Source organism: Andrographis paniculata, unplaced genomic scaffold (genome assembly GCF_009805555.1).
Source record: "Andrographis paniculata isolate CXL003 unplaced genomic scaffold, ASM980555v1 Contig12END, whole genome shotgun sequence".
In the NCBI taxonomy this organism is placed as follows: Eukaryota; Viridiplantae; Streptophyta; class Magnoliopsida; order Lamiales; family Acanthaceae; genus Andrographis; species Andrographis paniculata.
In genome coordinates, this window is record NW_026137402.1 from 3654575 (window position 1) to 3668779 (window position 14205).

Below are 14205 nucleotides of genomic sequence, written 5' to 3' on the forward strand. Positions count from 1 at the left end.
GATAGAAACTGTGTATGGAATATAATAATAACAATGAATGTGTGTATTGTATTAATTTTTTTGGAAAAATGAGAAAAAAAAAATTGGAAGAACAAACTCTAAAATTAGGGTTTGGTGTGTGTGTTTGGGGATTTGGATTTTGAGTTGGGATTTGAATAGTAAAAATTTTGAATTTGAATAGTTGTATGATGTGATATAAATAGGTGTTGATGCGATGTTTTGAATGTAAAATTGATTTTTAGTATAATATAAAAAATAAAAAATAGGTGTTTGATTTGATGTTTTTAGTGAGAAATTTTTTGGATGAATAGTAGAATTTTAACAAAATCTTACAAACAAACACACTTTTTATTGGTCGAATTGATATGATATAGTGATTTCTAGTTTTGACGATTATTTTTGGATCGAATTTGTCACAAATTTTCATTTCTACGCTACTCTCCATACTCCTTTCACATCCACAATTTAGAGAGAGAGGAATAGTGAGAGAGATTCTCTTTCTATCTCATTTTTTCTTCTATAAAAGCAAACCAATCCTCTCCATTCTTTTTTCCAACATTAGCTATTTTACAAACACAAACACAAACTTTTCTTTCTTACAACCTTAACCAAACCAAAACATTTCCTCCAATTTTAATCTGTTGATGGACAAGATCTTCTCAACAACCATTCTCTACATCCTATTATGTCTCTCCACTCTTGTCTTCTATCACGTATCGAAAAAACGAATCAAGAATCGCAAACATACGCCAAACTTGCCCCCGGGCACAATGGGTTGGCCATATGTCGGCGAGACACTTCAATTGTACTCCAAGGATCCCGACACCTTCTTCTCCGACAAGCAAAAGAGGTGAGTTAGTTCTATTCTTATAAACGCATAAATTTCTATCAATATCTCCTTTTTTTTTTAAAAAAAAAAAAAAGAAAAATTATATTTCACTCTATATGTATATTATATAATGAATTTCAAATTATCGATCTTTATTGAGGTGATAATGATTTTAAATTGTCAAATATGAGTTTTTTTTTTTTTTTTTATCTATATACAATTTTATTTTGTTATTTTTCTATATATATTATTTTTATAAATTAATGAAAAAGAGTAAGTAATAGTCATATAAATACATTATTTTGCTATAATATGTTTTTTTTAAATTTATTAATGTAGATATGGAGATATATTTAAGACAAACATTCTAGGATGCCCTTGTGTGATGCTCGCTAGTCCCGAAGCATCGAAGTTCATCTTAGCAACAAATGCCGATCTTTTCAAGCCTACGTATCCCAAAAGCAAAGAAAAGATGATCGGCCCAATGGCTCTATTCTTCCACCAAGGCGAATACCATAGCAACTTGAAAAAACTCGTACAAACCTCGTTTTCTCCAAAGATGATTAAGAAATTGATTCCTAAAATCGAGTCCATATGTATCTCGATCTTGGATTCTTGGGTAGATGGGCAAGTTATCAACACATTCCGGGAGATGAAAAGGGTATGAAATCCATCTGTTTACTTATATTTCCAAATTTGATTTCGCATTATTCATCAACAATTTTTTTTAATCTTTTACAAAAAAAAAAAAAAAAAAAAAAAAAAAAACTTACTTTTTATTCAAGATATTATATCCAACATCAATTGTTTAATTCATTTTTTTACGGTTCAAAAACTAGCTCAGAACTAGTCTTGTAAAGAGCTTCTCATTTTATTGACAAAATAACTTATTGCATATTTGTGGTTTAAAAAGTTTGCACTATCCGACCTTATGATTCAATTAAAATTATATAAAACTCTCTTGCGCTTTCGAAGCATTGCACAAAATCTTCTTTTTAGGAAATTCTGTGCAATATTTTACTAATAAATAAAAGAGAGTTTCATATCATTTCTAAGAGATTTTGTGCAATATTTTTTAAAATATAAAAAAATCTTGTGCAATTTCTGAATCACAGAGAAGTATGATGCCGACTTTCCAAACCATATGTGGATTATAAATAATTTTATCTATTTTATTATTAATATTTTTTTCTCACGAGATTTTATTGTACGTGAGTAGTTGTCCTTTGAGGTGGGGATTTTAGCTATTTTCGGACAATTGGAGAAGGAAAGAAAAGACGAGTTGCACAAAAATTATGTCATTGTCGATAAGGGTTACAATTCCTTCCCTACAAATCTAATTGGAACCCCTTATTACAAAGCCTTGCAAGTAAGAAATAAAGACAATCTTTTTCGATACATTTTTTAACATACATTTCTTGTTTTTCATGTAATATTCGATCTAACTAATGATATGTCTTTAATTGAAGGCAAGAAAGCGGTTAAATGAGATTCTTCGAGAAATTATTTGCGAAAGGAAGAAAATGTTAGAAGAGAAGAATCTTCTATTAGGGCAACTTATTGAGTTTAAAGATGTCCGAGGAGTGACACTATCCGATGACCAAATTTCGGACAACATCATCGGAGTGTTGTTTGCGGCTCAAGACACAACCGCGGCTGCGATAACTTGGATCCTCAAATATCTTCACGATCATCCCAAGCTTCTCGAAGCTGTCAAAGTAAATAATTTTTATTTTCATTATTACTATTACTCTTTCAATTTTTATTTTTTATCTTTGCTATTATTTTTAATCTTCGATGTTTTGAAATTTTTACATTTTTTAGTTTTTTTTTTTTTTTACTTTTATCATTTTAAATATAATTTATAAAAATAATTTCAATATAAAAAAATAAGGACCAAATGGCCAAATGTTTTATTGAAATTATGTCATTATCTAACAAACTGTGTCAAAAATAAATATAGCAAATGATTTGAGACATATGAATTATTATTTACCATTTTCTACTCATATTATCTAAGATATATATAATCATATATATAAATCGGTTCATTTTTAAAAACTCAATAATAATAATAATAATAATAATAATAATAATAATAATAATAATAATTTATTATAGCAATAATTTGAAACGGACATCTAATAAAGTAACATTTTTTTAGCAAATTAAAATAATAATTCTTCTAGAAATTTCCAAGATGCATTTTTGTGTATTGGTATTTTGGAATGTTTTTAGTATTTTTAATTTACAATTTTTAGGATATAAAATTTTTTTGGGACTTTTCTTTAATTACAAATAAGTTTTCATCTTTTATCATCATAAATATTACTCCCTCCGTCCCACATGCTACACTGTAGATACTGTATTTTATGAAGGGTTTAATTAGTAGATAATTAAGAATGTATCAGTGAAAATAATTATCTTATAATATAAATAATTATAAATTAAGATTAAGATAACTAATTAGTTTAATTAAAATTAAAAAAAATAAATTAAAAAGTTTAAAATGAGATTAAAGTGTATAATCATTTTCCGAAAAAAAAAAAGGAAAGTGACATAGAATGTGGGACGAATAGAAACGGCAACGTGGACATGATATGTGGGACGGATGGAGTATATTTCAAACATAGTATAATATTGGAGCGTTCTTTTTTTGCTTTTGTATTTAATTCTTAAATAAAATAGTGGTTGAATATTATATTTTATATAAAAAAAATAAATATAATTTTATTATGAATCACAAAACTGACCAAAATAAATAAATAAATAATTAATTAAAATTAACTATATATAAATGAAGAAAATGTATTGTTGTTATTAATAATTACAGGAAGAACAGAAAGAAATCTATTTGTGGAATGACAGAGGAAGAAAGAATCTAACATGGACACAGACCAAAAACATGCCACTAACTTATAAGGTACATTTTTATAATAATTTTTAATTTATTTTTTATTTTTTACATCTTTAATATTTCAATAAAAATTATTTAAATATGAAATTATTTTTATTAAAATGGGTGCAGGTCATTTTAGAGAGCTTAAGAATGGCCAGCATTGTGTCATTTACATTTAGAGAAGCTGTTGTGGATGTTGAATATAATGGTAAATAATTTATAAATTATTTTTTAAATTGAATCAATTTTATTTAAATTTAAATTAATATTATTCTAATTTTTATTATTATTTATTTATTTATTTTTCCTAAGGTTTTCATATTCCAAAGGGGTGGAAAGTTATGCCACTGTTCAGAAATATTCACCACAATCCAGAATATTTCAGTGAACCTGAAAACTTTAATCCTTACAGATTTGAGGTGGGAAAAAATTGTTTTTTTTATTTCAATATTTTATTATTATTATTATTATTTTATATATATAATATTTTCTATTATATCTTTCTAGAAAATGAATTAGATTTTTTTTTATTATTATTTTGAGGTGGTGGTTTGATTAAAATTGTGTGGCGGTGGCGTGCAGGTAGCTCCTCGGGCCAATACATTTATGCCATTTGGCAGTGGGGCCCATTCTTGTCCGGGCAATGAACTTGCCAAACTTGAGATTCTCATTTTCATCCACCATCTACTAAATAAAATGAGGTATGCTTTTCTAATAATAATACTCGCTCCTCCGGTCCATAATTAATTATTTATTTATTTTTTATAAAAAATTTTAAAAATATTAGTATTATATTAGAATACAGTATAAATAAAATAGAAATAACTAAAATGATCTTATTAATATGGTGTGATATAAAAATAATGATATTTGTATAATATATTGTAAGTTGTAAGGCTATTTGTAATGTTAGGTAGATAGCACAATTACTAAAAAAAAAAAATTGATACTTTATTATGAGACAGACTAAAATGAAAAAATGAATACTTCGTTATACGACAGAGGGATGGAATAATAATAATAATAATAATAAAAATAATAAAAATAATAAAAGCATTTGTTACTTATCACTTTTTCATCACCTTTATCATTGTCTTTTTATTTTTTACTAACAAAACTTATTACACTTTAATAAGAAATATAGTTCTTAAAATTAATTACATTTATCAAGAACATATTACTTTCAATTAAAAAAAAAAACAAATTTAAAACAATCTAAATTTTTTTAAAATTTTAAAATTTGAATCTAACGTAAATTATCTATAATATATTTAAATTTCATTACTAATTCTCCGTCTTTTCATAGTTAATCATTAAAAATTATATAAATTAATATTTAAAAATTAAAATATAATATTATATAAAATTATTATTAGGATGTAAAAATATATAGAAATATTTATAAATAAATAAAAATATATCAAAATAAATAAATTATTGTAAATTTATAAAATAGTAAAAATAATGTATTGGAAGTGATTTACTGTAATTAGTGATAATGAAATAATTTGAATGTTGAAATGAATATGACTTGGATAAAAGAGATAAAAATAATAATAATTGGATAAAAATAATAACTATAACGGATGCTCTAATAATAACTAAAATACTTATTTATATTATCCTATAAAATTACTTTATTTCAATTATATTAAGTACTCCCCCAATGTCCTATAATAGTTTATATATATTTTTGTTTTAGTTTGTTCTACAACAATCGATGTACTTCTATTTTTAATAAATTATATAAATTGAATTTATAATTTTTTTTAATTTTAATTAGATTAATTAATTATTTAATTTTAATTTATAATTATTTTATATTGAATTATAATTATTTTTATTAATATATTTAATTATTTATTAATTATGTTATTTTTTAATTTTTATGTCACTAGTGTTAGTGTGTCGTGGGATGGAAAGAGTAGTATTTACTGCTCATTTTGTCTTACTTTTTATGTTTAGTTTATTATAGTTACGAAAATTTAGTTAAAATATAATTAAAAAATATATAAATAAATAATTATAATTTAAGATAATTAATTAATTTAATTAAAATTAAAAAATTTATTGATTATAAATTTAAAATATGAATAATAATTATTTTTGTGGCGTGTAGGTGGGAAGTTGTGGGCCCGCAAAACGAGATACAGTACAGCCCATTTCCAATTCCACAGAACGGGCTCCCGGCCCGATTTTGGAGAGAGCCCGAAGACAATAATTAATTTTTTTTGCCATTTTATTTAATTAATTATGTTATTATTATTATTAGTATTAATTACTACAAAGGACTTGGTGACTTTGATTGGTTCCAAGGGCTTATTCTATGTTCAAGTATTAAGATATGCACATTGTATATTATATATATATATATATTATTTATATGAGAATAATATTTAATGTAAATATATTATTTATTATGTTTGTTGTGTCTAGTTCCCCCTGAGCTAAATAAATATTACTTTCTTCCGACTCTAAAGATTTTATTTATTTTATACGTGTTGATATTTGAATATTAATTATTATATAAAAATAAAGTACAAAACAAGGAAAAATGAAAAAAAAATACTTTTATTAACTTCTTATAATACTATTATAACGATATTTATGCACAAAATTATACAAATATAAATATATTTTTAATATTAAGTATAATGATACAAAAAGTAAATGAGATTTTTAGAGCCGATGAGACGAATAATAATATACAGAGGAAGTAAATGATCACTCTTATAGTGATTTAAATTCATCAGATTAACTATAATCATCGGAAGTATTGAGGGCCAATACCAAGTTCACACAATATAATAATAGTAATAATAATAATAATCATACATGTAAGAATTTATTTTAACATAAAATATATGCTTCCTCCGTCTTATAATTAAATATTTATTTGCCTTTTACACGTAGTTTTAAGAATATTTTTATTATATTTGAATATAGTAGAAATAAAGTAAAAATAACTAAAATAACATTATTAGTATGTGTGATATAAATGTAATGACATTTGTGTAATATATTGTAAGTTGTAAGAATATTTTTAATGTTAAGCAGATAGTATAGTTACTAAAAAAGGAAATAAATACTTTGTTACAGACATACTAAAATGGAAAAATTAATACTTTGTTATGGGACGGAGGGAGTATTAATAATATATATCACTTCAAAGTATTATTTTTTTAAAAAATAATCATATATTAATATTAAAATAATTTTAATTTTACTTAAATTACAAATTTACTATTACATATATAATTACTTTATATATAAAATAAAATATAAAAAATATAAAAAATTCTTACGTACTTCGACTAATAAAATATTATTACTTTTTAATATACTGTACCCAAAACACTCCTACGATTAGGGAAAATAGAGTATATATATACATATATATATATATATATAGGCCTAAAATCTTAAAACAAAGGGTCAACCGTGAGGCCCATGATATTTATTGGGCCTGGAGCAAAATCAAATGAAGTGATTAGGTATGTTTCTTTTAAATAAATTTGAAAAAATAAATTAATTTAAATTTGATATTAAAATAATATTTTATTGAATATTTTATTAGCAGAAAAATATATATTCTCTTTGTTCAAAATAATAATATTATTTTTTCATTTTTATTCAGAAAATAGTCATATTACTATAAAATTATTTATATTTTTTTATTATATAAATATTATTATTTTTTATACAAATACATCGTACAAAGATATTTTAGTCTTTTTACTATTTATTTTATACTCACTTTAATTCAAAATAGTATCATTATTCTTTTCAAACGGACTAGTGTTTAGAGATAGAGAGATTATTTCTTTAGAAAAATCAAATCAAAATAGTAAAATTTTAAAAAGTTTTGCAAAAAAAAAAAAAAAACACACACACACCATAAGTATTTGTTATACTCCCTCCGTCCCATAACAAAGTATTCATTTTTTTTATTTTAGTCAGTTCCATAACAAAGTATCCATAGTAACTGTACTATCTACCTAACACTACAAATACCCTTACAACTTACAATATATTACAATTAGGGAAATGAATACTAATATTTCTAAAACTATGTGCAAAAAGCAAATGAATACTTAGTTCCGGGACGAAGGGAGTATTGAAAATTAATAGAAAATATTACTCTCTCCATTCATGCTAATTAGGCAACAATATTTGAGCACATATACTTATTTTTTAAAATCATAAAATGATAAAAGTGTCATATATGAGACAAAAAAATCTGTTTAACCTTATATTAAAAATAGGACATTCTTAATTTAGCACATATTTATATTATAAAAAACCAAAATTTACACGAAAAAGATCAAATTTCACTGCACAACAATAACATTAAAAAATTACCATATTATAGATAAAAGAACAAGAAATTTATTTCCATAAGTGCAAAGAAGTAGAAAATAATAGTTAAGAATCACTGGGTAAAATAAATTTCAAAGAGAGAAATAGAGATTGGAACGTTTCTTTTATTATGAAATAGAAAATAAAATTACAATTATAAGTATTTAGTTTATGAATTATAACAAGGGATATTTAAATATTACTCCCTCCGTCTCACATAATTTGTCCCTATTTTCTATTTTCATCCGTCCCACATAACTTGTCTTTTCTATTTTTGAAAATATAATTATACATTTTAATCGCATTTTAAATTTTATAATTTTAATTAAATTGTTTACTTATCTTTATCTTAATCTATAATTATTTTTACTAAATAATAATTATTTTACTAATACACTTCTTAATTACTTACTAATTATACTTTACCTAAATTCTCATGTCTACAGTAATACACTCATATTACATGGGACGGAGGGAGTATAATATATTTATATATTCTAATTGAGTATATATTTGTCTATCTTAACGTTCACATATATATATATAATAACTAGCCTTTGTATGAAAATAGCATAAATTAATTTATATAAAAAATAAATTATAAATAAAAAATACGGTAACTTAACAAAATAAAAAATATTAAATAAGAGAATCAAATTTCATAAATATATATTTTAATTTATACTCAAACATAGTAGAAATAAAAAAAAAAAAATCTTTATAATCATTTTTAAATTAAAAATAAAAATAAATTTTAAAAAAGTTTGTACCTATCAATAAAAAATAAGAGAAATTATTATATTTAGCCTACAGTTGAACACAATATTCAAATAATATACTTAATAATATATATAGTATCAAAAAGAAAAATAAGCAAATAAGTAAATTATGAATTAAATAAAAAGCGTATATACAATTTTAAATTCAAATCTCAGTTAAATTTAAAATAATTACTTACAATCTTATTAAATAAAAATTTACAATAAATTTTGAAATAAACCATATCTGTCAATGAAAAAAAATATCGATCTTCTTATCATATTTTTTCTTTTATCATCGGTTTGAAAAAAAAAATTAAACAATATATAAAAAAATAAATATGCAAAGTATGATAAAAGAAAATCTGAATTTGAATATTTGTAGAATTGATATGAATAATTATCGATGTGATTGTTTTAATATAAATTAATTTTAATATAATATACAAAATAAAAAATTAAAATTTAATTTGATATATATTTAAAATATTTAATAAATAATGAATTCCGAGGAAAATCTAATGGGCCTAATATGATTTGGGCTGTACATAACCACAGGCCCATTTACTATATATATATAACCCAAGTTCTTTCCCCAATTCGTCGTTGAAATTCACCTTCGTACAAAGAAAACCTAAATCTGCTCTCCGATCTCCTCCGCGCTGAACGTCAGTGAAAATGGGTTCCAGCGAGCAAACGCTGCAGTTCGTTCCGTTGCCGACGAGCGTAACTGCGAGGGTTCATCCACTGGTAATATTCAATATCTGTGATTGTTATGTGAGGCGGCCGGACCAAGCGGAGCGCGTTATTGGCACGCTTCTAGGATCGGTTTTACCTGATGGCACTGTTGACATTCGGAACTCTTATGCCGTTCCCCACAACGAGTCTTCGGATCAGGTTACGGAAGGCCTTTTGATTTCTATTTGTATGTAAATGTTTACTACGGTATTAATTGCTGGTTTGCTGCCATTTGTTCTTGTATGAAATTCCTGCAATGAAATTTCAAATTAATAGTATTTTCAGTAGCTGAAGATACGTGCTTACCTTATGGTATGGATTGGGCGTCTGTAATTTTCTTTTAGTTTACTTGTTTTTATAAAAGTATATTGAATTTCATGCGGCAATTCTCTCAAGAGTGAAAATTGCATATCTTTTGTGGGGAATTCACCTTTTAAATTTAATATGAATATAGGTTGCGTTGGATATTGATTATCACCACAATATGCTGTCGTCTCATCAGAAGGTTAACCCGAAGGAAGTCATTGTGGGATGGTAATTTTATTATTATTATTATTATTATTATTATTATTATTATTATTATTATTATTAGTATTGTTTGATAGTTTTGTTGTTTGTTATTGCTTTGTATCAAGTCATGATGGTGAATTTATGGTCTTTGCATCAACATTCTAGTTTGGGCTTGATTCATTAAAATCAACCTTTCAAGTGTAAATCTGCTCTCTTCAAATTAAGATGTTGTGAATAGACAATATTCCTATGTTAATGTTTACTTCACAAGTTTTAAACTCATTTTAGATATCAAGCTTCTCCATCTGCTTTCATAGGTATCCATGCATCATGATTTTAAATCATTTGCAGGCTTTAAGATGAAGATGCTATATAGTTCACTGACAATGCTCAGTAGTCCCGTGCTTTATGTTCTTTTACCAGTCGTAATACTTATTCATTTCAGATTCCTGAAAATATATTGTTTTGGCCATTTACATCTTTGTGTGTATACTTATTTAATAGTGATTTTTGCATGGTGACTTTCTTGATGACTTACTGACTTATGATAATTGTTATTTGCATTGTTAAAGTAATTCCATTAGTTTCTTTTCTCTGCTGTGTTGTTGATTAGATTATAATGGAGTATTATGTTGATAGGTTTTCAACTGGTGGGATCACCAGTGGCAGTGCTCTAATCCATGAATTTTACGCTAGAGAAGTTACCAACCCTATTCATTTGACTGTTGACACTGAATTTAGAAGAGGAAATGCCTCAATAAAGGCATTTGTCTCAACTAATCTGTCCCTTGGGGAGATACAGCTTGCTGCACAGTTTCAAGAGATTCCATTGGATCTACGTATGGTTGAGGCAGAGCGTATTGGATGTATGTTTTTTCTGAATTTGTTATTAGCAAGACATGTGCAACTTATAAATGGTTTATTGTTAATTCACCAGTTTATTTCTTATTAATGTACACACGTTATGTTTATCTCGTGTTTATGAGAATCCGTCTCCATAACTATGCATAATGGTTGGGTCAAAATATGTAGGTAGGGGTGCACTACTTATTTGAGACAAAATGACGTGTCAGCTTGTATGTGTTACTTGTCTATTCTGCTTTGCAAGTATGTTTTCTACTTAAAGAATTATACTAACTGTTGTTTTCGTTGGTTCAGCTTAGTAAACTCAATTTCAAAATGTTGATTATTTTTAACATTCCTTTTTTTTTTATCGGAATGTTGAATTCAAAATGTTAGTATATGGTTCAGCTTTCTCCAAGGAATGTTGAACATTCCTTGGATACACGTTGTGTAGGAAAGATTGTTCACAAATCTGATTTTGAAAAGTTGATAGATCCTTTTGTAGACATGGTATATTGCTCGCTTGTAATATAACATGTGAATTATCTAATTTCTGGTACATTATGCATCTTTAAGGTTCTGACTTCCATTAGATTCAATCTTACTCTGTTTGCATAGATGTGCTCTGTTGCTTCCTCGACAAAATTCCTTAGATTTCTGAAAAAACATCTCACTGGTTTTGTTTTTCTGTGTGTGCTCAGTTGATGTTCTTAAGCCAACAAATGTTGACAAGCTTCCAAATGATCTCGAGGGGATGGAGTCCTCAATGGAAAGGTTGCTTACTTTGATAGATGATATGTACAAATATGTTGATGATGTTGTGGTGAGTTAGTTTCTAACACGCTTGTGTACTATGGTTTTCTATCGCACATAATTTGCATTTTGATTTCTCCTTTATTCATTTTAGGAAGGGAGAAAGGAACCTGACAATAAAGTTGGAAGGTTACTATCCGATACTGTAGCTTCCCTTCCGAAATTGTCACCAAATGCTTTTGACAGGCTAGTTAATGATAGCCTTCAGGTATGTGTTCTTCATTCAACTGCACCGAGTTATTCTATTATGGTGAAACTTTTACTTCATTTGAGAAGTGAAGTAGAAGTGGAAGGCTAATTGAGTGAAAAGTAAAACTAGAACTTTCGGCACCGTATTTACTATAGTAGATATAGAGGTGTATACCTTCTGAGTTCCTTCTCCTTGGGTATCTTCTCAACATTTTTGGCCTTTTTAATCGAGGAAAATTTAAGAAACATTTTTTTTAAGGAGCTTTTCTTTGGTTCTTAGCCACCATGTGTGTTTTTTCTTCTTCTTCTTCTGGGTTGTAGATTTGAGTTTATGTCTAAATAATGGTTTAATGTAATTTCTTTGGGGAAAACCTATATTTTAACTGGAAATATAGAGATTGAATGGTAAGAAACCAAAACAAAATATGTTAACATCTACTGTCTTCAGTGTCTTGTTGCTACTCCCATTGCCTTCTTTTATCTTGTCCGTGCTTGCATTTTGTTGTTATCCAGTTATTTGTTATTTTCCAATTTACCTCAGTTTTTCATTTTCTTATGACATGAGTACTCATATTTCAACTTTAGCATCTTATACTCAACTTATATTAAGCATACTGTTGGGTTTTTTTTTAATTAAAATTTGGTTAAACATATCGACCGTCCCATTCTTTCTATAAACATCTCCTAATTTCTCTCATATATATCACTTGGACCGCCACGAGATAGGAGTATGGGATAGAATCACACGATATTCTTGAACTATAATATTGATATAACTACACATGAAAGTTCCAGTGTTAGCTAGTTATACCCATGTCATGATTTTGGGCAAGTTTTAGTCGCTTCGAATGTTTCTCACTTTCGACTTTTGTTCTTGCAGGACCAACTCTTGTTAGTTTATTTATCGAGCATTACGAGGACACAACTCAGTGTAGCCGAAAAGCTGAACACAGCTGCCCAGATCCTGTAATACATTACAACCCCCTATTTTGCCTTTGCGCCTGAAAAGAGTGGATCATCGTGTTCAATTTAATTGCAACAGTTTTTGTAACGGTATTTTTTTATCATTGCTGTGAATCTAAGCATTCAAATATGTAGTTTGGATAAACATCATTTACTTTTGCGACGGCACTTTTGTGGACGTTCTTGTTTCTTCTATTGTTTATCGAAAGTTCGTGTTAGTTTTCATTTATTAAGATCTCGTGTAGTGTTCGTTTGGTTATTTAGTAAACATGGAATGCAATCAATTTGATCCGAAAAATTGTGCTCAAATTTAGAGTTTTGGGTTGAAAATTAAGTTTGCGGGTTTTATATTTTGGTTGGATTTGGATCCTGGCTTGTTTGTTTGGGGTTTGAGTTTGTGTCTCGATTTGTTGTATAATATAAATAATAATAAAAAAGATAATTATTTGACTTGATATTTTTTTTTAAAAATTATAATAATAAAATGTGTTAAAATCCACATAACACACAAATTTTGGTCGAGAATTTGTTATTGCATGTTCACGTCACATAAAATATATGTTAACATAGTATAAATATAGTACGTGGAGTGACATCGCATAATAATAGGAAATGCAATATATATTATTCCCTCCGTCTCATGTATTATGGGTATATATTATTTCCTGTCTCAGGTATTATGGGCCTATTAGTGTAGACACGAGAATTTAGGTAAAGTATGATTAGTAAGTAATTAAGAAGTGTATTAGTAAAAATAATTATCTTATAATAAAAATAATTATGAATTAAGATTAACATAACTAAATAGTTTAATTAAAATTAAAAAAATTATAAAATTTAAAATGAGATTAAAGTGTATAATTATATTTCCAAAAAAAGAATGGATAAATTACGTGGGACGGACGAAATTAGAAAATAGAGACAAATTATGTGGGACGGAGGAGGGAGTAGAATTGATCTCAACATAGGCAATACATGCTAATAATTTATACTACATATGTAGTATTAATTTAAGCCACGTTATGCTGATTAGCCTAGTATTAGTTTAAGCCATGTTATGCCGATTAGCCGTAATCAAGACTCTAACTATCCTCGACCCTAGTACCTTCATTTATTTTTTGTTGTCATACATTGTTAGACCATAATTATTGTCATTCTATGCTCAAAATAGAACATTTTTCGACTACATGAAAAGGAATAGCTTTAAGGGTGTATTGTGCTAGAGTTGTAAGACCTATTATGGAATCTAATCAGGGACGAAATTAGCTTTCGAAGTTAGGGGGGCGGAGTTGTCCGGTAAGTAT

The 14205-nt window shown here is 26.5% G+C and overlaps 2 protein-coding genes across 3 annotated transcripts; both read left to right on the forward strand.

The window, feature by feature from the left end:
* The first annotated feature begins 545 nt into the window (after positions 1-545).
* On the forward strand, positions 546-6192 carry LOC127251989 (abscisic acid 8'-hydroxylase 4-like). 2 transcript variants are annotated; one of them, XM_051275988.1, is made up of 9 exons: positions 609-850; positions 1169-1490; positions 2049-2198; positions 2299-2547; positions 3663-3752; positions 3858-3936; positions 4041-4147; positions 4311-4429; positions 5848-6190. In XM_051275988.1, the coding sequence occupies exons 1-9, from the start codon at positions 645-647 to the stop codon at positions 5951-5953; spliced, it is 1428 nt and encodes a 475-aa protein (XP_051131945.1). In that variant the 5' UTR covers positions 609-644; the 3' UTR covers positions 5954-6190. The 2 variants fall into 2 exon arrangements, with proteins under 2 accessions (XP_051131936.1, XP_051131945.1); XM_051275979.1 differs by lacking the exons at positions 3663-3752; positions 3858-3936; positions 4041-4147 and having other exon boundaries at positions 546-850; positions 5848-6192.
* A 3264-nt stretch (positions 6193-9456) lies between these two features.
* Positions 9457-13126, forward strand: LOC127255767 (eukaryotic translation initiation factor 3 subunit F). Its single transcript, XM_051281492.1, has 6 exons — positions 9457-9742; positions 10038-10117; positions 10733-10959; positions 11638-11759; positions 11844-11957; positions 12819-13126. The coding sequence occupies exons 1-6, from the start codon at positions 9524-9526 to the stop codon at positions 12906-12908; spliced, it is 852 nt and encodes a 283-aa protein (XP_051137449.1). The 5' UTR covers positions 9457-9523; the 3' UTR covers positions 12909-13126.
* Positions 13127-14205: the final 1079 nt, after the last annotated feature.